Source organism: Lepidochelys kempii, chromosome 2 (genome assembly GCF_965140265.1).
Source record: "Lepidochelys kempii isolate rLepKem1 chromosome 2, rLepKem1.hap2, whole genome shotgun sequence".
In the NCBI taxonomy this organism is placed as follows: Eukaryota; Metazoa; Chordata; order Testudines; family Cheloniidae; genus Lepidochelys; species Lepidochelys kempii.
This window is the reverse complement of record NC_133257.1, coordinates 179199668-179224505: the sequence shown is the minus strand read 5'-3', so window position 1 is coordinate 179224505 and position 24838 is coordinate 179199668. Positions and strand designations below refer to the sequence as shown.

General features: G+C 40.6%; 1 protein-coding gene across 6 annotated transcripts in view; it reads right to left on the bottom strand.

The window, feature by feature from the left end:
* VPS41 (VPS41 subunit of HOPS complex) overlaps positions 1-24838 on the bottom strand; it is a 171768-nt gene that overhangs the window by 30580 nt on the left and 116350 nt on the right. For all 6 annotated transcript variants that reach the window (XM_073332850.1, XM_073332853.1, XM_073332854.1 and 3 more), the window contains 9 exons: positions 21812-21873; positions 20739-20820; positions 15772-15864; positions 14264-14391; positions 13198-13342; positions 11727-11768; positions 11551-11601; positions 10092-10229; positions 2455-2509 (listed from right to left, as the gene is read on the bottom strand). In XM_073332850.1, the coding sequence (XP_073188951.1) occupies positions 2455-2509; positions 10092-10229; positions 11551-11601; positions 11727-11768; positions 13198-13342; positions 14264-14391; positions 15772-15864; positions 20739-20820; positions 21812-21873 (796 nt within the window). The remainder of the gene's footprint in view (positions 1-2454; positions 2510-10091; positions 10230-11550; positions 11602-11726; positions 11769-13197; positions 13343-14263; positions 14392-15771; positions 15865-20738; positions 20821-21811; positions 21874-24838) is intronic.

Genomic DNA, 24838 nt, shown 5'->3' with positions numbered 1-24838 from the left:
GGTAAGGCTGGCTCTCAGAGTCAAGGATTGGAGTGACTTAGCAGATCACCGGTCCAGATAACACCAGAGGGGAATGTCACAGGGGTGCCAGCTTCAGCCCTGTGCTGCTCCCGGCTGTGGGTGGGAGGGAGGGGGAGTACCAGCTTCAGCCCCATGCGGCTTCTGGCTGGCCGGGGGAGCCCCGTCGGCTTCAGCCACGTGCTGCTCCCAGCTTCAGCACTGGGGATCGGGGGAACCAGGTTTCAGTCGCGGGGCTCTGCGGACCCCTGAAAGGGCTTGTGGACTCCCGGTTGAGAATCGCTGCTCTATCATATTCCCCCTTAGTCATCTCTTTTTGAAGATGAACAGTCCCAGTCTTTTTACTCTCTGCTCATATGGAAGCTGCTCCATATCCCTAATCATCTTTGTTGCCATTCTCTAACTTAATATATCTATTTTGAGATGGGGCAACAAGAACTGCATGTAGTTTTCAAGATGGGGTTTGCCAGAGATTTATATAGTGGCATTATGATATTTTCTGTCTTATTTATACCCTTCCTAATGGCTCCTAACATTCTGTTAGCTTTAACTGCCACTGCACCTTGAGCGGATGTTTTCAGAGAGCTATCCATGATACCACTCAAAAAAGAGATCTTGGAGTTAACAGTTAACTTAAACCCCTTCTTTTCGTAAGTATAGTTTGAATTATATTCTCCAATGTGCATTACTTTGCACGTATCAACACTGAATTTCATCTGCCACTTTGTTACCCAGTTTTGCAAGATTCCTTTGTAACTCTTCACAGTCTGCTTTGGTACTATCTTGAGTAATTTCTATCATCTGCAAACTGCCATCTTACTGTTCACTCTGTTTTCCAAATCATTTATGAATATGTTGAACAGCACAGGTCTTAGTGGGTGGGTGGGGGGACGGGATGGGACACCTCACTATTTACCTCTCTCCTTTGTGAAAACTGACTATTCCTACCCCTTGTTTCCTATCTTTTAATGAGCTATTGATCCAAGAGAGACCTTTCCTCTTATCCCACAAATCCTTAATTTGCTTAGGAGCCTTTAGTATGTGACCTTGTCAAGGCATTCTAAAAATGTGAACTATATCCACTGGATCACCTTTGTCCACATGTTTGTTGACCCCCTCAAACAATTTTAATAGACTGGTGAAGCATGACTTCCCTTTACAAAAGCTGCATTAACTCTTCCCTGACATATTATGTTCCTCTATGTGTCTGATAATTCTGTTCTTTACTATCGTTTCAAACAACTTTCTTGGTATTGAAGTTAGGCTAACTGGCCTATAATTGCCAGGATTGCCTCTGGAGCCTTTTTAAAAATCAACGTTACATTAGCTATCCTCCAGTCCTCTGGTACGAGGCTGATTTAAGTGAGAGGTTACATACCACAGCTATTAGCTCTGCAATTTCATATCTGAGTTTTTTCTGAACTCTTGGGTGAATACCATCTGGTCCTGATGACTTATTACTGTTTAAATTTAATCAATTTGTTCCACAACCTCCTCTACTGACACTTCAATCTGGCACGATTCCTCAGATTTATTCTAAAAAGCTAAAAAGGATGGCTCAGGTGTGGGAATCTCCCTCACATCCTCTGCAGTGAAAACTGGTGTGAAGAATTCATTTAGCTTCTCTGCAATGAGGCCGTCTTCCTTGAGTGCTCCCTCAGCATGTTGATCATCAAGTGGCCCCACTGATGGTTTCATAGGCTTCCTGCTTCTGATGTACTTAAAAAGTAATTTGTTATTAGTTTTTGTATCTTTTGTTAGTTGCTCCTCAAATTCCTTTTTGGCCTGCCTAATTATACTTTTATACTTGACTTGCCAGAGTTTATGGTCCTTTCTATTTTCCTCCATAGGATTTCACTTCCAATTTTTAAAGGATGCCTTTTTGCCTCTAATGGCCTCTTTTACTCTGTTTAGCTTTGGTGGCACTATTTCTTTCTGGTTCCCCCCCCCCTTTTTTTTTTTTAAATTTAGGGCATATATTTAGTTTGAGCCTCTTATGGTGTTTTAAAATAGTTTAAAATGTGCAGACATTTCACTCTCGTGACTGTTTCTTTTAATTTCTGCTTAACTGGCTTCCCCATTTTTGTGTAGTTTCCCTTTTTGAAGTTAAATGCTTCTGTGGTGGGTTTCTTTGGTATTTTCCCCCTTACAAGGATGTTAAATTTAAATATATTTTGGTTGCTACTACCTAATGGTTCAGCTATATTTACCTTTAGGACCTGATCCTGTGCTCCACTTGGGACTAAATCAAAAATTGCCTGTCCCCTTGTAGCAAATAGATATGTAAGGTAGTTTTATTGACTACACACCAACTTTGTTTCTGTATAATAAGTGTGTAAAATAACAGGACCTAATGCTTTGTGCATATTTTCACAGCACAAACTTTATGACAAGATTAAAATTATGTTGCAATTTATTACAATGAACGTTACTTACTCAGCAGATAGACCATCTCTTCTACAAAGTTCCTCTGTTGACAGATCTCAAGAGCCTTAATTTTCAGAGGGAAAAAAAAAGAATATGGGGTACCATGCCATAATATTTATTATCAACAAATGTTACAAAGGCCAAAAGATACTTTTCTATCAAGATGCATTACTCATCTGGACAAGAGAACAGCTCCATTAATATACACTGGCAGAGCCTTCAGAATTAATTAAAAGAAGAGACTTTTTGGAACATCTTTCCCTCTGATTTGTTTTCATTTATCTGGAGGTGGAAGGGGTAGGTTTCTTAATGCTACAGTTTGGGTTATACCCAGGACTCAGACTGACAAATATCCTCAGGGCTCACATTCCTGGGGCAAGCAGGGATCATATGCAACAGATTACAGGAAAGATTTTTCCATAGCATAGGTCACATCTTAGTAGAGGGATTGTCTCATAGACTTTCTCCCCTTCCATTCCAATCATGTAACATCCTAAAGGCAACTACAGTAATGGCCTACAGGAAAAGTAATAGTAAAAATATTTTAGCTGCTTTTATGTGATTTAGCAGCTGGACACAAGTAGGAGATCCTGTACCATATGACCAGCAAACTCTCCACAGACCACCAATGTTCCAAGTTTGGGAACTCCAGGCCATTGGGAAGAAAGGTTCTAGCCAGAGGACACTTACAGTCGACTTCCTCCTGGCCAACTAACAGAGAAAGTAGCTCTTCCTCTTCCACATCCTGAACTGGAGAAAGTCACCCTGAAACTTGCCAGCAGGCAGAATGAAGAGACCAACATTTGCAGGTACTCTAAAGAAGTTACGTATAGTACAAGGAAAAAGGATGGGGAAGAAGGCAAAAGAGGAAACATATCAAGTGATCTGTATTAACAGACTAAGCTATAATAAGAGTCAAGTTTTTGAAAATAAGGTTTTCTTCCACCCACCCAGGGAAAGTAGGGCAAAGGTTAGAGGATACATTAGTAGATGTTCATTCAGACATCAGTAAGATCAGAGGATGAAAGTCAACATCTTTGCGGTGGTACCCCGGTGCAGCAATGCTGATCTGAATGTAGCTACGCCAATTTATACCAGCAGGGAATTTGATTCATGGAGATCAAAAGAAGAATGATACATGATTAAAGACAGATCCAGGGGTGGATTAAGTCTCCCTCCCCCTCTCACATAGCTCTGTATGGATTGAAACACAGAACAGAGAGAAAAGGACATCCTGTCGCACACAAAGTCAGACCAAGAAGTTCTCCACACTATCTACAGACAAAAACCCAAACAAGTGAATAAGGGTATAACCAGAGCTGACAAGTCTTTTTCCACTGTGAAAGGAAGTAAAAATAGCCAGGTCTTCAATATTACCACATCTATAATGCTCCCTATAGAGGGAAGCAGAGAACGTAAATTCTTCTCTTGCAGTTTCTCTGATACGACTACATCTGTGAAATTGCACTTCAATAATAGTGCTGTTTTCCCCTCTCAGAAAGGTTTTTAAGTAAGAAAATAATTTCTTCCTGGCCAGTTTACCATTGATTGATCGTGAGAGAGTGGATTTATGCATCTAGAATATGGTTCTATAGAATTTATACTGGACAGCTGGTTAATTGGAGCGGAAAACATTGGTAAATTGTAAATTTTTGTTCCTCTCATTATTTCTTAGCAGTGTGAAGGGCTACAGAGTGATGGTAAATTCAATAACGTTATTTGTAAACTGCTTCGGCAATTTTTCTCTTTTCCCTCTCCACTTTCTTGCTGAAAATGTATTTAGTAAACGTAAACAAGATCTGTGGAGTATAAGGGACTTTCATTCTAATGCAGTGTTCTTTTCTTTTCTCACACTTAAAATCCACTCTTGCACTGCCCATTCCATAACCCTCCCAAGTCACACCGTGCTCCACCTGCAGCCAAGAAGCAGATCAACATGGCTTCAGTTGTGCACCTTCAAAATCTGTGCACCGTTTTTTTTTGCAGCATCACTAGTGCATACAGAGGACAGACTATACATGAAAAAAAGTAATTTGCCCCCCAAAATTGAAGCACAAATGGGCCTTGCACATTCTATGAATGTAAACTCTATCATTTGCATCTGTAAGTGGTGGTACACAAAATCGTATGTGAAAATGATTTGTGTGCATACAAGTAGAAGCTCAGTTGTAGCCCACTTAAAAATTCATGCTAAAGTATTGAAGAACTACAACACCTATCAAATATAACTTCACAGACAGATCCAGGACTCCTGCAATAATGCACCAGGCCGTGACAGACCTAAAAGAACAGTTAGGTTTAAAAAAATTATTTAAATTTAATTTATTTTTTATACTAAGGCACTTCAAGACCCGCAGACAGAAGACCATATTGTGAGTGTAATTAGTCTTTTAGATTGACAAACAAGTCTGAGACAACCTAATGTGGCAATTTTTGTGCAACAACTTAAACCAACCCTACAGGGATGCTACTCTAAGGGCTTGTCTTCACTACTGGGGTAAGTCAACCTAAGTTACACTACTCCAGCTATGTGAATAATGTAACTGGAGTCAACGTAGCTTAGGTCAACTTACCCCGGTGTCTTCACTGTACTGTGTTGACAAGAGATGCTCTCCAGTCAACTTCCCTTACTCTTCTCGGAGAGCTGGAGTTCCGGGGTTGACTGGTGAGCGCTCTGCTGTCTATTTAGCAGGTCTTCATTAGACCCGTTAAATCGATACCTGTTGCATCGATTGCAGCAGCGTCCATCTCCCCAGTAGTGAAAACATGCCCTGAGAGAACATCTCCCGAAGTCTCTGATGTGAAGGAAGAAAAGAAGGTTGTCACTGTGGAATGTGAAAAAAAGTAAAGCAAGTACAGCACTGACTTATGAGTTTATAATGTCAATTAAATGAAAGGAGAACTCGTAAAATATTTTGTTTAAAAATGTACAAATAACGTAATCATTACTGTGACGTTACACTCCATATGTTTATGGAAATATGCTAATGAGTGTGAATATAATGTAACTGGAATATGATTCATGCATAAGGTCTCTTGTAAGGTATCATTACAAAGCTTATAATCTACTATGTTCATCCTATTTGTATGTATGTATCATTCTTGTATCTAAAGCTAGAAATATGAAGTATTAGTCTGAAGTCCTAGTGTAACTATGCAAACTGTAGGCCATTAATGGTGACTTAGAATCTTGATGACTCCCATTAACTAGGACAACTAGTTGTAAATGGCTCTGTTTACTTGTAAGCATTCCTGTGCGCCAGCCAGTGGGTAATGAAGTCTCACAGGACATGTGAACATGTCACATGATCCTGGAATCCATCTTAAACCCGGTGCTTTTCCATTTAGAAGGAAGGGTGGGAACCCAGAGAGAGACAAAGGTTTCCCGCCTTGTGCCAAAAATATAAAAGGGGGTGGAACAGAACAAAGGGGGATGCCAGTCATGAGAAATTCCCTAGTTATCACCTGAGCTGGAACTAACAAGAACTGTACAGGGTGAAATGGTTCATCTGGCATTGTTATGAACTCTTGTGCCAATTATTTTCCTATGAAAAACTTTTTTGCTTAACAGCTAGATGTACAGGATAACTATGAAATCAGTGTAATAGACGTCAGCAAACTCTTGAGCCTGGATGCAATACAAGGGAGCCAGTATCAACAACAGAGTAACACTGAGTCTTATGCCCAAGCCTATATCCTTCTGCTAGGCAGATTAGCATAATAGGAGTTTGTTGGTATATTGTAATTAACTGGATTGTATTGTAATTATTTGTTTGAATTTTGGAAAAATAGTTGCAGCCATTGTACACCTACATATGTCTGCAAAGTTTTTGTGTATTCATGATCACTGCACCTACAACAATGAAACACTTGTAAATCATATGTTGTACATTATTCAAAGTCAACGATAAAACTATAGGTGAAATCTGAATCTCAGATGCTTATCTCAAAAATAAGGCAATATGTGCCTGACATCATCATAAAAATCTGGCCCTATGAAGATGCTGCTGATGTAAATCAAACCGGAGAAAAACCAATTACTGTCGCTCACAATTTTTAACTTTACTTCAGGGAATCTGTTCAAGATTAATTTAGCAAGAGATTTTTTTCTTCAAACTTCTTTCTCTAAAATAAATTATAATACACCGAGCCATAATGGAACAACAATAACTTGCACTCATTATAAAGAGGGCTGGTAGCCCCACCTATTTATTAAGGTTGCTCAACACTTGCCATTTTAAGACCCTGTTTTGCTTATAAAACTTTGTCAAATTTTAAGAGCTTGGGCTGAAATTTTCCATATATATATTAATTTCAGCCAAAATAATTCAGTCAAGGTCAAGGTTTTGGAAAAATGTTGTTTTGCTCATGTTAAAAATTCTAGCAATCTTCTCTTTAAAATGTTCTAGGGGCCCCATACTTTGAAGCAAGGACTTGAAATTTGGCAAGAGAGTGAGCTTTGTGTCATGGATGTGCCTTTTGCCATCCCAGTGAAAATATGACCATATTTGGCTAAATTATAAGCCCTTGAAAAACTGCTGTTCACACATGCTCAGTAGAGACTTGCTAGAGCTTCACAGATAAATATTCTGCCCACACTGGGCATTCCCCAGCCTGGGGCAGAGAAACACTTCACCTGCAACTGCATTTCTAGACTGCTGCAGGCCATGCTGGAGCTGAGCACAGGAACTGAGATCAGGGAACCTGTCTCTCTGTGCTTTCAATGACCCCAAGCAACACAAAGGCAGAAGGGGAGAAGAACCAAATGGAGGGGGGCAGAGAAGGTGGATAAGGACCTTTAGACGGGGAATGCATGGCTGGGACTGGACACTGTCAGGGGGTGGGGAAAAAATGGGAACTGGGAGTTGGGAAGGGGAGATGCCTGGGACTGATTGGGCAAAGACAGGGAGATGGATGGAAAAGACTGGGAGCAAGAGCTGCAGGGGTCCAGAGACTTCGCTGATTTTTAGGTCAGAGGGGACCATTAGATAATCTAGTCTGACCTCAGAGGACACTGGAATGGCTGGGCAAGGAGAATGGGAATCAGTTTGACAGGGGCGGAAGCAGCGGGTAGAGAAGGGGAGAGTTCTGACGAGGAGTCAAGGTGTGAAGGGACAACTGAGAGTAGATGGACAAAAAGACTTGGACAAAAAGATGGGGTGGGGGGGAGGAGCAAGAGATCAGGAGACCATGGAGGGGGACAGAGAGCCAGTGGGGACAGGGAACATAAGCATGTGTGCAACTAGAGGCCAGTGGAGGGCAGAATTTAGCAAAAACTGGACAAGGAGAACAGGAAGACTAAAATTGGAAGTGGAGAGTACAGTTTGGAGTTGACAGAGCAGAAGGGGGGGGTCACACTTGTGGGGAAATAGAGAACACTCTCCTCCAGAAATAGAAGCAGGATTTCAGAGTCTCCCTGTGAAATAGTATGTGATCATTTCATGAAATGACTGCATCATAACGCATATGCATAAGGGGACCAAATTAAGGTTGCATGGACACATTTAACAGAAGCATTTCCTTACCTTTGAGCACTTGATTTTGTAACCTTAGTAATGTTATTTTAACATATTATTTAAATTACACGCACAAAAACGAAGATTCCAGGAAGGTCACTTTGTGTGTCACTCTGAAGCCTAAAATATTGATAGAGTCAGTGTGAAGTGATGGAAGCAGCTACAAGCGTGGCTGAGAGCTCCTTTCGTTCAGAATATCACCAGACTGAATCATCACTGGGTTTTGCAGTCTGTAACCATCCAATTTTTAAGTTCTCACCATTTTGACCGTATCAATTACACCCATGTGTTGTTTAGCTTCAGTAAGACATGTTTCTATGCCATGCCAAAGGTCCTAGACCACTGCGACATCAGAGGTAATTGAACCAATCATCAATCTTACTCCACAGCTAATCTGCATGCAACAATTTCATTGGGTATATAAGGAAGAGTGTACAGATGATGGATTACTTGACCCAGCTACCTCACCCATTTGCCCAACCTCCACCAATAGAAATCTACCAGCACAACCTCCCCAACACAAATCAACACAACGACCACATAATCAGCATATACGGTAATCCCAATCACACAGTCCTTGACTGCAGTACCCCGGCCTCATTTGCCATCTGCACAAATCCACACAACTCTCCCAGCACAACACAACCCATGCATAAATCAACAGGACCATCCACACCACTACCACAATCAGCGTATGCAGTAACTCCAAACATCACTCTGTCTGTTGAATCAGTGTGAAGCAATGGAAACAGCTATGAGCTCGGTTGAAAGCTCTTTTTTGTTTAAAACATCACCAAAGTCAAATCATCACTGGGACGTGCGGTCTGTTACCATCCAATTTTTTAAGTTGTCAGCTATTTTTGGCTTTTTTACAAACAACATCAACAAATACATCCTGTGATAGCATGGCCTTTCAGATTCTAGCATACGTATGAAATAGTACTGTACTCATTTTACAAATCAGCCAAGTGAGCCACAGAGAAGAGATATGATATAATTAATGCTACAAAGGCCCTGATCCTGCAAGCCGCTTTACTCATTTGAGGAGTCCCATTAAACTACATGAGACTTCTGATGTGTGTAAAGTTTGTGTGTGCACATGAGTTTGCAGGACCAGGGCCAAAGTAATTTGGGAACAGAACCTCCTGTCTCCCACTCTCTTGATGTAATCACGAGGCCATATCGTCTCTCACATGCCACATGAACCTTTTGGAAAAACAAAATAAAACAAAACACATAAAACTGAGGCATGATTAATTTGAGTGAGGCATGCTGCAGCACCAGCCAACACTCTCGGCACCCCACAACCTGCCCCCTCTTCCAATGTTTCTTCCCGTGACAACTCCCACAATTCTTTATGGCTAAAGGATTGTGCAATTCGGTAGATCACAGGATGATTGTGCGTCTTTTAGGGGAGTTGAGAACTAAAGCTCAACACAAATGACATTCCCCGCTGCCCATCTTCAGTTAATGACAGTCATACAACCCAAGCTTAATCCTAGGCTGGGACTGTCGGTTTTCTCCCTGCCTCTGCTTTGAGTCCTGCCACTGATATCAAAATAATACCCTCTGGCACCAGCTTTCAATCAGGAAGTGAAATACTGAGCTGGGTGTGTGTGTTGCGGGGCAGGCGGGGGGGAGAGAGGGGAAAATCACAGACTGGATCTCATTTTAAACATTGAAATGAACTTTTTGTTTATTAATGCCATTCCCCTCTCCCTAATACATGTTAAATAGACCTTTACACATTTATAATAGCTAATTAAATACATGCAACTAAATTACTAAAACTACAGCTGTATATGCCCTGCTTTCAAGCAATAAAACTAAGACCTAAACTTTGCAATATGATTCTTGATTTCTTACGACAAGCCAGAGCTACATAATGACTGTACACAGGCCAACAGCTAAACTATATATATGCAGCATGGAAAACAGAACTCAGGACCTCTTACTTCAACAAACATAAGCATCTGTTTCTTGAGGACTGGAGAAACTCGGTTAGCAGTATATTGAGCAGTTCTCTTTTGATCCAGTAGAGGGCAGTGGTACACACATTAACAAATTTGCAATGCAGCAAGCGGCTGACATACCAAGCCAAGAAAGACATCGCTCTGATCTCTGGCTTACCTTCTCTAATGGACAATGTGTACTGTCTCTGAGAAATGGCAGCAGGTTTGGACGATCGTATTCAGCGTAGAGACTGATCTGTTTCTCATGGTACCTCTGTCCTTTATGATGATCTCTTTTGAAAAGCTTATGCAAATACTGCATGAACAAAAAGTATCAGAACCAAATATTCATAAAATAACGGCTACACTGTGAAACTTTCACCACAAACCAACCTTATTAGTAACTTCCTTGAGACTGAACCAAAATGTGCATTTCAGGATAGAATACAAATCTTTAGATTTTTCCTATAGTACCCCCATTATGGCTATATCCCGGGCCAGCTCTGCTAAGCAACTATTTCTGTCAGTACTTTGAGATAGGTGTTTTCTTTGTTACTCAGCATGACATTCTTTAATTCATAAAATTATTGTATTTTCTATTTTGGCAAAAACCTAGGAAGCTTTCTATTTTTCTAGATAAACTCAATTGATTGGATGACCATGGGTCGAGTTTTGAGAGAGAGATCAAATGAAAAATACAACATGCATGTAATGTGTAAAGCATTAAATAAGGTATTTCAAACTATAAATTAACCGCAAGTAGTAGAATGCGTAAAGCTCCTCCCCTCTGGAAAAAAGGGAATTATGAGAGGATTACTTTAAAGGTTATTTTTATTCATAGGAAAGCAGACACAACACTTTGAAAGTGATGCAGCCTCTTAGCTGTTGGGCATGCAGTTAATCGTCCTTGCTTTATAAGGCTCTTTGACATCAAACTACACTTAATACATGTGTCTGCTATAATTAGATCTCCATTATACAACTCAGTTGACCCCCATCGGGTTAAAGCTTTGACCCCCTCCTATCTACAGCAGCAACAGTTACTAAACAGGACAAGCTTCCTTCCCTAATACAGTTTAAGGCCAATGATGTAGTTCTGAATGAAATAAGTCATACGCTTTATGGAAGTTATTGCTCTGGAAATCCAAATGGTTCACTTTGTCTATCAAGCAGGGAAATGCATCTGTAAATTACACCCATATTCCACTGTATTAGTTGGAAGGAAAGCACCACACTGGGCAACATTTCTACTGTAAGGGACAGGAGGAGGGATGCAAGGGAAACTGACAGCAAAACTGGGCTGCTTTCCAGTCCAGAACCATAGGTGATGGTCCTCAGTATGGCATCAAAAGGGTAGAAGAATTCATTTAAAGAAAAATCATTTGACTATTCTACAAATGTCTTTAGGTCAAAGTTAAAGTAGAATGGTAGGAGGAGTCAATCTGTCTTTCATCCACTCATGTAGCTGATCACTGACTAAAAGACTTCAATGTTGTGTACCTTTATTCCCTGCTACTGCAGTAACAGATGGATTTGCATATCAACAGCTAACAGTATTTATAAAGGTATGCCAAGAGAGCGCTCCAGCTCTCCAGTATATTCAGCTCAAAAATAAACAAACACACACTAATATTTACCACATGTTGTAACTCAGGTCTGTTTTCCAATTCTTCTACAACTTTGTCGATCTAAAAAAAAAAGTAAACACATGGGTTAGGAACCCTGAAACAGTTATCTCACCTATAGAACTGAAAGGAAGATGTGTAGTACAGACAGTCAGCTGATGACAACTCAATGAAGTATTTATACTCACTGAAATTTTATCTTCATTATCCAATAGCATGTCCACTGCTTTCTGTAAATGAAGTAAAAGGAGCACAGCTAAGAATGGGTATGCAAAAGCAGCACAGCTGAGAATGGGGAGGCAAAAGCAGCATATGATATCCAGAAAGACTCTTATTGACGTCTTCTTGACCAGCTGGATATTGTAGACACACACACTTCATTTGCATTCATTTGGATGGCAGTCTGCAAAATGCCAGTATTTAAAGGGAGAAATTAATTTACTTTGAGCTGGAATTTATCAGATATTCTGCAGAATACTTGTCATAAGCTCCAGCATTGAATGGAAGTCAATATTACATGCAATTACTATGATGCATGTCAAGTATGCCCATCAAATCATGGGCCCCAGAAGACTGCAGCCCTATGCAGCAAACCATTGTAGTAACACTGCAAAGGGACAGGTTGCCTACAGATAAGGTATGCATAGGAAATCCACACCCCAGTATGACATGCAGGTGGTACTCCTGACAGAGTACTCCTGACTGGGCTCAAGCATCAAACCCAAGGGTGCTAGGGCTATGAACTGCCAAGTCAAAAGGTGCCAGGGCTCAGCCCTGGCACAAATTAATGGGATAACTTCACGTAGAACAGTGCATGGGCAGGCATGAACACATCAGGGGTGTGGCCAAATGGGTCCAATTTTGTTCCCCTCACCAGCACCACAAAGGAAATAATCTCATGTCAAAATCCTGATCTTCATACATAACCTACTGTATCTCTCAAGTGAAATCACAGACTCACTGTACGTAAATACTTGTAAAGACAGCATACCAAGAACGATACCAAGAATACCAAAGTCCCTGTTTCAGCCTCAACTGTACAGCAGCAACAGTAGGGTGGCTGCAGGTTCGGCCGATGGGTGAGGTAAATTCCATCCCCCAAAGATCATGTCATTCATAAACCAAGAAAAGTTCATCTGTCTGTATTCTACCCAATTTCAAGGAAAGAATACTGACTTAGGTTAGGGATTTAGGATGATCACCTTGTACTTTTGCAAGCAAATTAATCAGCTGCATACAAAGAAAAGTGGTGAGACTATCCAAAATGTGTGTGAGGTTAAATCCATTTCCCCAAATGTTTATTACTTTTTGGCTCGTTAACCTTCCTAATTTGATTGGAAACGCTGTCTTACAGCAGTCAAAGCCCTGGGTGATGCTCAACAAGAGATCTGTGGCTGAAGGAAAAGCAGAACACAGAAGCCAATATCCACTATGGCATTTTGAGAGAAGGATTTTGCCCTCGGGGTTGTATGATGTTATTTTGGTTTTCCTGACTCCAGATGATGCAAATATAGTAAGTGCCTTCATGTCATCTCCAAATGCGTTTAGCCATAGAACACCATCCCACTTCTATAGCATTCTGTTGAATAGACATTCACTTCTGACTTGCTGAAATATTTATGGCTCAGAAAGAGAAAGTATCATTAAAAATCATCATACCTCTGAATCAAAATCCACAAGTAGAACAATTTTGTCTCTGATAGAACTGAAAAGATTATGTTTATGGATCAACTGAAAAACATCTTTATGTCTCAGTGTTAGGTAAATTTCAAGAGCTTTGCCATAGCGTTGGTCATAGGTGTATCTGAAAGAGAGGACGTTGTGATACATAAAGCCATCCACATTTGAATTTAAGAAAATCATGCACTAAGATGGAAACTGACACATTACTTGTTTTGAGGAACAAAAATGTTAAGAGTTTAAATAATTCACTGAGAAAAAACATGGGCAATATGATTTTCAACTGTTTATTAAATTAGTAGCCAGATGCGATTTTGGTTCCATCCCATTGCTCCCCTCCACCCAGAAAATCCCCCAATTTCCCCTCCTGTCACTCCAAAGCCCCACAATAGCAGCCCTGTCCTTTTGGTTAAGGTCAACTAAACAGAGCTCACTGCAGAGGCCATCAGTGCTACTCCTTAAAAGATTGGGAGGGTTCATCATTGAGCAGTAGGGACATACGTTCCTCTGTTCAGAGGCTAAACATGCAGCACCTCTTAACCAGGAAGTCAGACTGGGCATATAGTGCAGAGCCCTACCACTACGCCAGATCAAGTTAAAACGTATTTTCCAGTCACACATTTCAAAGCTAGTCTCCCCAGAATTTAGTACCTTTGAAATAGAGGACAAAGAAATGCCACTACTTTTCACCCTTTTTGAAATACACATTTGTTACAAAAGATGCCTGTTCTAGTAACATGAAGAGTGATGGGGGCCATTTGTTTTGGCAAGGGAACTGGTAAATTCAAACTTGCACCAGAATTTCTTGACTTCATTCTTAACTCATTTTATCGAACGAAAAGGAAATAGTAAAGAATTGCTAAGGATTGCAATCAATACATCTACACAGAGAAGCTGGAACTGAAAGTGGTTGATATTCCAAAAAATGGACGATGGTAATTTCAATCAAGGTAGGCAGTCAAATACTAACAGAATATATTATACCATTCAATAAAGACAATCTTATACAGTTCAGTTTGTATAAAGGAGTTTAAAGAGCACTCACAGTTCTGCAAGAGTTCTGAGCAAGGTCCTATTTTGTGGATCTTTCTTCAGGTGATCCACTACTACTTGAACTATGATCGCATTGTTATAGAGATCTCCGGGCCACTCTTTTATCAGCATTGCGAAACCCTAGAAGTGGAAGTGATCATTGATTAACAGAAATGGAAAGAACTGCCTACATAATATTTCAAAGCATCAAAGGCTCAGCTAGACTTCTAAAATCGCACCAGCCATTTTTCACCCACTTGTTGGCATCCACAAAAATATGAAATTGAGGGCACAAGATTTGCTTTTTTAGGTGCTGATTCTGGATAGATTTGTGAACATATTTAACTTTATGCACGTGAGACTTTGTAGGATGAGCGACATACTGTTTCTCCACCAATATGCCAAAACAGAATCTCTCAAGATGTAATAGGAGGCAGTCTACTTTGGACAAAACAGATAAATTTAAGTAATTAACATTGCTTTTAAATCTGGAATAACCAAAAAGATAAGGATAAATGGTCAGACTTCCACAGATATACTCTTACTGACAGTGACGTAGAGTCCACATTTTCATGCAAAAACGATAAGACCTTCATTTTAAAGACCCATAGTGTGCACACACATCCACTGAAAGTGTGCTCTGAAAAAAATGACATGCATAGTTACGGGCACTTCCACTGGGATTTGTGCACATGCAACTTTCTGAAAATGTAGTCCAACACATCATAAAACATTCCCAGACCCAGGCAGCTTACCGTGCAAGGTCTCTATCCCACAACTTGTTACACACAAGCAGATTGCTGTTTCTGGACTGAGCCCTCACCCTTGAAGTCAATGGGGCTCTGCATGGTCATAGCACTCCACACTGCATAATTAAGTTGCAGGTTTGGGGGCGTAAGGGTCTGATCTTATGAGGTACTGAGTGCCTCCTGTGAGGGACTGAGTGCCCTCAGTTGAAGACAGTCAGCACCTCTCAAGATCCAGCCCTAAGCCAGAATACCATCATAACTAATATTTTAAATAATTGGCTGTAGTTAAATAGCTTCCTTTCAGAATCACCGAACTATCTGGACTGAGACTGAAGAGATATTCTGGTTACTTTCAGAATACGCAAATCACAATGTGTAGGCCATTTAGCATCCTTACTTTATCCTCCATTTACCCTTTTCCACCACCTTTGTTTTTCTTGTCTTCATAAATCATATCATGTCATTAGTTAGACAGTAAACCCTTTTGGACTTTACATGTTTTGTAAGGCACCTAGCACAAGTTTGTGTTGTTAAACAAATGAATAATAATGATTATTATTAACCAGACAACACTTGGGTCTCTAAACAAGGTGCACTGATAAGTATTTCAACGTTTACTGCAAACATTATTGGCTTTCATTTTTGTTTTGTTGTTCAACCGAGCATCAATGTTCTATTTGACTACCGTAGAGTTTGCTACCGATTTTCTAAATGGCTCTTTAATGATATTCTAGTAAGGACTATTACACATGGATGTGTCAGAACACAGTACCTCATAGTCACTCTCCAAAAACTCATGCAGGACCATTTCATAGATGAGAGGCTTCAGAATTGGATCCCGTCTCGGCAAATAACGGCTAATTGCCTACAGGTGGAAACAGAATAGCATGGATTTAAAATAAATTACTGTGCTTAAATATCCTCAGACAGAATACACAAAAATGAATTCTTTCCCAACAATTTGAAGTATAAAAGCAATAACAGCCCTTGGTAAACATTAAACGTACTGTAAATTCAGATGTTAAGTAGTATCCTACAAAGTAGTTTACCTTAAAATAGCCCTGATCTGAGTAAATCTGCTCTGGTGTCACTATGCTTTTTTTCATGTTGCAACGGGGCAGTGTGTCACAGATGCATCTCATTGTTGAGTTAGTACGGAGGATTATTTCTGTGTAGTTTTATAACTTTTGGGTACACGATCCATTTAGTCCGACCTCATTGGCTTCAGCCATTTGAATGGAAAATCCTATACGTCCAAGTTGCTAGTTAGCACCTCAACAAAATCTACTTGATTAAATGTGCTACCACATTTACTGAAAGGGTATTAAATCACTCATCTGAAAAGTAAGTTTACTTTATTGTGCCAATGTATCATCTCATCTGTCCAAACAAAGCTTAAGCTGGGAATAAGTAAAAACAACCACCACCAAACAACCTGTAAACCTAAGTTATAACTTCAAAAACGGTCTTTCCATCAAACACTGGATAGAATGGTTTGATCCGATGTCCTACTTAAGAAATTACATTCCAACATTCAAGAGAGACAGGAGCATGTTTCAGGGGTGAAATCAGTTCACATCACGCAATTACAACACAGCATATTATTACGCACTACAGCTCTATCTAAACATAAAGTGATATTATTATAGCAATAGGGTTTACATTAGCAGGTTATCAGTGCACACTTTAGATGTGTTATGACTGTGAGACACATGGCTGAAGGCCAAGTACCTTCAAGTCACCAGAAAAGTTCACCTACAACCTGCTAAAACATCTGCTTAGGTGCAGGTCAGAAAATGGGACAAAAACACAATCAGGGACATTTTTTGATTGCCATTTTTCATCAAAACTTAATTTTTTTTTGCAACTCTCCAAACAGCACTAATGCTTATTTTGAGTTGATGGGACACTAGATGGGTCTTTCCCACATGCTCAGGGTCTGATCGCCATATTTGGGGCATGAAGGAATTTTTCCTCTGGTCAGATTGACAGAAACCCTGAGCGTTTTTTGCCTTCCTCTCCAGTGTGAGGCACGAGTCACCTGCAAGTTTAAACTAGTGTAAATGGTGGATACTCTGTAACTTAAAGTCTTTAAATCATTATTTGAGGACTTCAGTAACTCAGCCAGAGATATGGGACCTATCACAGCAGTGGTTTTCAAACTGTAGGTCATGACCCAGTATTGGGTCACAGAATGTAAGGCACTGGGTCGCAGCGGCTCTGGTCAGCACCGCCGACCAGGCTGTTAAAAGTCCCATCGGTGGTGCTGCCCAGCTAAGGCAGGCTACTCCCTACCTGTTCTGACACTGCGCTGCGCCCCGGAAGCGGCCAACAGCAGGTCCAGCTCCTAGGCGGGGGGCCCACTGGGCTTCGCATGCTGCCCCCGCCCCAAGCACTGGCTCCGCACTCCCATTGGCCGGGAACCGGTGCCTGCAGATGAGGCGGTAGCAATCAGGGGGCTCTGCAAAGCTTAGTTGCTCAGGCTTTGGCGTCAGCTCCGGGTGGCAGGGCTCGGGGCTCCGGACTTCAGAACCATACGGCCGGGATTCATCTTTCTGCCCTGGGCCCCAGCAAGTCTAATGCCGGCCCTGCTTGGCGGATCCCCTGAAACCAGCTTGCAGTCCCCCAGTGGGCCCCGGATTCCCGGATGAGAACCACTGTTCTAGATGACCTCTGTTACCAGTGGCCACTGGGAGCTCCCACTTTCTTTTGGAAAATCTAACTTGGAAATATTAAGTATAACAAATTGGGCTCCCATCCAGCAAGCTGCCCTACACAGGCAAGCCCCCATACTCCTACAGAGACCCTTTGTAATAGAAAAGGGATCTGGAAGTAGCATGACAAAGGAGATGTACTCGGGGTGGGACGGGGAGGGGAGAGGCGATTTTAACTGCTCTTCTCATATTTCTATTCTGTTCTTCTCTACTCCTCAGCTGCCTCCTAAACAAGGGCTCTTAAAAACAAAAATAACTGATCTACATCTCAATGCAATCCTTACATTCCTAAATACAGCCTCAGTGCAAGGCAGCCCAGACACTTCTCTAGTGCTGTGGCCAGGCAGCAGGGAGAAAGCAGTACTCTTTGCTTTGAAGTACCATTGTTAGCACAGGGGCTTCAAATGGAAAATGCTGCTTCCTCCTGCAGTTTCGCCTCAGCACCCAACAGGGATAAAGCAGCAGCTGAGTTGCTTTAAAATGCACTTAAGAAGCTGAACTAAAGGCTGAGTTAAAGTTCCTAATGCCATTATTTTGTTTGGATTTGTTTAAGAGCCATAGTTGAGGTGGGGAATTTGGAGGGATGTAAAGGACTTGGGGATGGCAGGATTAAAAATAAGAGACCGAGGTACTTGGATGCCTTAGTAGCTAAGTCCTGCACCACTTGACCCATTACAGAAATGGAGTTTGCAAAAGGGGAAAATACACAGAAACATTCTTCCTCCCCTTATTCCCTCTTTTAAAAGTGTTTTCAAATAATCAGTAATAGGTATAGAGGCTTATTTCATGTGCATGAGGTGATCCCAACCATGAATCAATATAGATGGTCGTGACATCACTAAAAAGGCACAATGAGCCAATCAGCATATCGAGTCCAGTCCTGAAAATTCTTAAAGCTCCTTGTGATCAGATCAATTGTCTGGACAACAGCATCAGCTGTTAGCTAAACAGATTGTCAGCTAAAACATTAAGGCTGCTTTGCCAGGACTCCACTGGAAGTTGAGTGGCTAAATGCCTGGCTTCAATACTACATGGTTCATAGCTATAGCCCTTTCACTGTTGAGGAATCCCGGAACCTTATACTTCAAACAGCACCTTATACCTGGAAGGATTTTATTTTTAAAAGATGCCCCTTTTAAAATTAGTAATTATATCATGAAAGTAGACCATACATATATTTCTAAGATGATTTCATTCCCTATTTAGTGTTGCAAAGCACCTTTGTCTCAATCCATGAGCATAACCCCCTAAAATACATTAGAAATAGTGAAATTTTGGATCAGCTATTTTATTCAACATGTATTGATTGGATTATGGATTACAATACATAAATCCTGACCGAAGTTAATAGACAAATATTCTAATGAGACACAAGAGAATTCAAAATCCACTTCAGGAAACAGTCCAGTTAGGATTGGCCTGACTTCATTAACCTTTCGTAGAAGTCAGGTAACATAAAAACCTGAGGAAGACCATATACAATTGTAATGGGAAATGAAAAAAAGAATATGCTGGAACTGCAGCTTGAAGTCAGACAATGTAACATATTACAGCTTATGTTTTTCTACAGTCTGCTTTCAGAAGGGTGAAAACAGCCAACTGTTTAGAAAGGCAATAATTTAACAAAGAGGTTTTTGCAGCAAACCTGCAAATATTTTTATATTTTACAGTCTGCTGGATGAAATAAGTGGATACAAGAAAACATCCACTCTAGACACTCATGTCCTTCCTCCCCTAAAAAAATCAAACCAAAAGGTGGGGAGGGCGGCAGCATACCACAATTTCACCTGTACATGCACTCAGGTCCCTTACCGGATTGAAATACAGATGGACAAACATGAGATTTCATCTTCCAATGTGGCAAAGTGTGCACTGAACCACTAAGAACTCATATAAAGACGGTGCTGTTTCTCTTACCAGTATGACTCTACAAAAAAAAAGCCATACATTTCTAAAAACTGTAATGTTGAAACATCTTCACTCTTTGAACAGAACTAAACAGCTCAAAACCAGCAAAGAACTGCATGCTGTGAGGTCTTAATAATATGTCCTTTTTGGCTCATTGAGCTTGAATAGGAAGACATAAAATTCAGAAACAAATGCGTATGTGTTATCAAAGGGAGGGCGCATAATGTTTTCTACTTGTTTGGGAGTGACTGCACTTTAACCTTATGTTGTGGGCAATTTATTAACTGAGACTCTTACAGAGAATGTATACTCTTACAGTAGTTTGCTATGCTATTACTGGCAAGACAGAAGAGGGGACAGAATGCTTCCCCTCCCCCTACTGTTTTCAGTGTCCAATAGAGGGGGAATCTGTTACTTTACAAGTTAATTATTCTTTAGTGCTGTGACCATTACGGAAAAATGCTGCTCTACAGAGGGGGCTCAGAATTTTGTGAAGGGGACATTAAACCCAGCAATAGTAAACTGGCAAAGGAATTCCACTCCGGATTTTCAAAAGGTCCTTAAGGGTGTTTGAAAATCAACTGGAATTGAAAAACCAACTTTAGGCACATTTGAAAATCCCACTCTCCATAAATAAAAAACCGCTGGGGGGTGGGGGAGGGGGGATGGGTGGGGGGCAAAAGGGGCAGAAAGTTAAAAATATGTTCGTGGGTACACAACTGTGCTACACTTCAAACACCGCTTCACATATATGTATTAACCTGTATGAGAACCATGCAACTGCTGTCCTGCTGTTCTAGGGTTACCAGATGTCCTGATTTTATAGGGACAGTTCCAATTTTTGGGTCTCTCTCTTATATAGGCTCCTATTACCCCACCCCGTCTTGATGTTTCACACTTGCTGTCTAGTCACCCTATGCTGTTCATAGATTACATTTTGACTTTAAGAACCAATTTGCAGCAGGCTACTGCATCTCAGGTGCACGGTGTATTAGATACATATATAAAATTTTAGCTCAATGGATATCACATATGTTTGGTCAACTTCAGCCCCCAAAGAAAAAAACATGGGTCAGACCACACAAACACCTCAGTTAAGAAATCTGAGCTAACCTACCTTAAGTTGTCCTATTTCTTTAAATTTATAAACTTCAAATTCCCAGAGTTCTGTGTTTTTTCCAAGTATTTTCTGACATTTTCTGAGGGAAAAATGACAGCAATTACAAATAAATTTATATGTATGGATGAACAAAAACATGAGTGTGTTGGCTATGTTCCCTCTACTCCCTCCACCCTCCAAACAAGGCACCTTTCAAGCCCTGTGTTTTAGCAGTCATTGTTCAAACAAGGTGTTCTGGACACAGCTTTCTTCAGAGCATATCAACACAATTCCTTCGGCATCTAGAAAGGGTCACTAGCGTAACAGGTGTGGTATTCACATCCTCTTTTCCAGCAGCAAAATGTGCCATCCCAGCTCTGGTTCCAACCACTGCTGATCCAGGACCTGAACTTTATTCCCCACATAATCAAAAAAGCTCAAGATTATTCTACCACTGTATTCCATTATTTGGATGGTATCAATACAGGTAACAAATCTGCTGCTTGCGGTCACCCATTAGCATGAAGGAAACGTCATCAGCAACACAGATTGCTATCTTTATCAGCCCCATATATAGGCAAGTTCTCAATTAGTAGAGATTCTGAGCAACTGCAGCTTCCATTCATTTCAATGGAGTTTTCTGGTGTTCAGCAGTTCTAAAAACCAGAATTCTTTAAGTGCTTAAATATGGATTTAGGCACCTCACTTCATGTAGACAGATTTGAAATTTTTAGTCTAAATGAAGTGTAAAGTATAATTATTGTTGTGAATTATTTTCTGAGCATGTAACAATACTGAACACTGATAAGTCTAAGATACAAATCAAGTGGATTCAAATGACAGTTTAAATAGCAAGGATATAATGTGGTCTAGAAGAATTAAATCCTAAAATATGTGTAGTATGTTTCTAACCACTAAAATGATTTATGTGACTGGAAAGATAACAAATCAAAGTAGCAAACTTGCAGTTGTTTCTATCTTTATAAATTAAAGGACAAGGGTAAAACAAATATCACTGGATTCCTATATCTATTTCACACATGCATTATACATAGTCATACGCACAGCAAAGACATTCCTAAATATATTACCTGGCAGCCAAGTCATACTCTCCTTTCTCCACTAGATGATTTATATAAGCTAAGCCTATGTCCTAAAATAAAGGGAAAAATGTAAAAATGTGACAAACTAGCAATAAAAGTTCCAAAGTCAAACATTCTTGAAGAATCAAGTGTTTAACTGCTGTAATAAACCTTTCAGCTCTGTTCACATTCAGTGGCTTGTTAGGTCAATCATCAGTGCTTATTTCTCAGAGATAACGCCTCCTAAGCCCCGTTCCCACTTAGAAATAAGCACCTGTGCATAAATCACACTGAAATACTCACTTTAAAATCTCATCTCTTGAGCATATGACACTCTTTTAAATAATTTCTCATGACTTCTCTGATACTTAGCAGAATATACTACTTCCCAAGTCTTGAGTGGGGCTCAAAATGTGTATCTAGACATTCAACATTCGAGTCACTTAGATCAAGGATTATAAAATGTTGACCCTGACACAGGACACTTTCTGCATCAACAAAAAGATAGATTTGGTGTCTGGGGGAAGAAAAAAAGCAGCGCATCTGCCAAGAACATAACTCCAAGCAATGCTTCATAAAGTAGAGGAATTACTGATAATTTAACAAGCTACTCATTTTATTGCACAGAAGTAGGGAAAGGAAACTAGGTTACAGGCTTTATTATATGAAAAGCACTAAATCACAGTGCTATTCAAGCTACTTTAGAGGTCTGTTTGCATTTACATAATAAATCCTGTCTCAAGAGTTTACCCCATTACTCAGCTGTAAATTATCTGCTGTGCCTCAACTAAGACACTACTTGATACTTCAGCCATTAAAAAAAAGCATCCATTTATTATCTGATGTGATCACATCAATGCTCAGAGATGATATCATCATAGCTTTACACAGGTGAAACTGATGGGACTACACACAAGGCTCACTGAACAACTTACATCAAGCAATAGCACGGAAAGGGGCTGAGAGTCCTAACTAGTGAAGGAACTATGTAAGGGATTCTACTATAGTCGTGCTTAGATTGGAGTGGTAAGTAGAGGCCAGTATGGGAAAGAGTATGGGGACTGGATTTGTACTTATGCAGATCAGGTGGCCCTAGCATCCTGTGTAAGTGGTACCGGTAAGGGGTGTAGCCATTCTGACAACATATAGAATCCTTGGGAGGAGCTTACTGTTACATGACCCTGTCCCCTGTTTAAATGTATATGTTGGCTATATTTTGCCACTTAATCCCTGTGGACTTTACTGGCTGTGGGCCTGATCCAAAGCCCAGTGAAGTCAACTGGAATTCTTCCATTAATTTCAGTGGGATTTGGATCAGGCCCAACAAACTAATAACTGTGGCTGTATGTGCATTAATTGGATTTCATCCTAACTGAACACATTTTACAAGCCATATATTAGTAGAGCATTTCCCCTTTTACTTTCCGGCCAGGACCTGCTTTCCGGTTTCTATATTTCTTCTGAAAGGGCACAGGCAACTAAAGCATGCAAGGAACTGAACTGTTACATTCTTGTGATACCATCAGCTCTTAAAGAGGAAAACAGACTTTTGCACTCAGGCTGGGACCAGTAAAACACTTTCAGCCTATTTCTAACATGAATTTATTTGTAAATTTCAGGGTACACTTGCAATTTAACTATGAATTAAAAATCTCAATCAATGCTTTGTGCTTATTCTTTAAATACCACATTTCAGCTTTAAAAGGTAAGCCATCAATTCAATATCAAAGTCAATTAAAAAAAAAAATGAGTACTTGGTGCACCTTAGAGACTAACCAATTTATTTGAGCATAAGCTTTCATCAGCTACAGCTCACTTCATCAGATGCATACTGTGGAAAGTATAGAAGATCTTTTTATACACACAAAGCATGAAAAAATGGGTGTTTACCACTACAAAAGGTTTTCTCTCCCCCCACCCCACTCTCCTGCTGGTAACAGCTTATCTAAAGTGATCACTCTCCTTACAATGTGTATGATAATCAAGTTGGGCCATTTCCAGCACAAATCCAGGGTTTAACAAGAACGTCTGGGGGGGGGGGGGAGAGTAGGAAAAAACAAGGGGAAATAGGTTACCTTGCATAATGACTTAGCCACTCCCAGTCTCTATTCAAGCCTAAGTTAATTGTATCCAATTTGCAAGTGAATTCCAATTCAACAGTCTCTCACTGGAGTCTCGTTTTGAAGTTTTTTTGTTGTAATATCGCAACTTTCATGTCTGTAATCGTGTGACCAGAGAGATTGAAGTGTTCTCCGACTGGTTTACGAATGTTATAATAATTCTTGACATCTGATTTGTGTCCATTTATTCTTTTACGTAGATACTGTCCAGTTTGCCCAATGTACATGGCAGAGGGGCATTGCTGGCACATGATGGCATAGATCACATTGGTGGATGTGCAGGTGAACGAGCCTCTGATAGTGTGGCTGACGTTATTAGGCCCTGTGATGGTGTCCCCTGAATAGATATGTGGGCACACTTGGCAACGGGCTTTGTTGCAAGGATAGGTTCCTGGGTTAGTGGTTCTGTTGTGTGGTATGTGGTTGCTGGTGAGTATTTGCTTCAGGTTGGGGGGCTGTCTGTAGGCAAGGACTGGCCTGTCTCCCAAGATTTGTGAGAGTGTTGGGTCATCCTTCAGGATAGGTTGTAGATCCTTAATAATGCGTTGGAGGGGTTTTAGTTGGGGGCTGAAGGTGACGGCTAATGGCGTTCTATTATTTTCTTTGTTAGGCCTGTCCTGTAGTAGGTGACTTCTGGGAACTCTTCTGGCTCTATCAATCTGTTTCTTCACTTCCGCAGGTGGGTATTGTAGTTGTAAGAATGCTTGATAGAGATCTTGTAGGTGTTTGCCTCTGTCTGAGGGGTTGGAGCAAATGCGGTTGTATCGCAGAGCTTGGCTGTAGACGATGGATCGTGTGGTGTGGTCAGGGTGAAAGCTGGAGACATGTAGGTAGGAATAGCGGTCAGTAGGTTTCCGGTATAGGGTGGTGTTTATGTGACCATCGCTTATTAGCACTGTAGTGTCCAGGAAGTGGA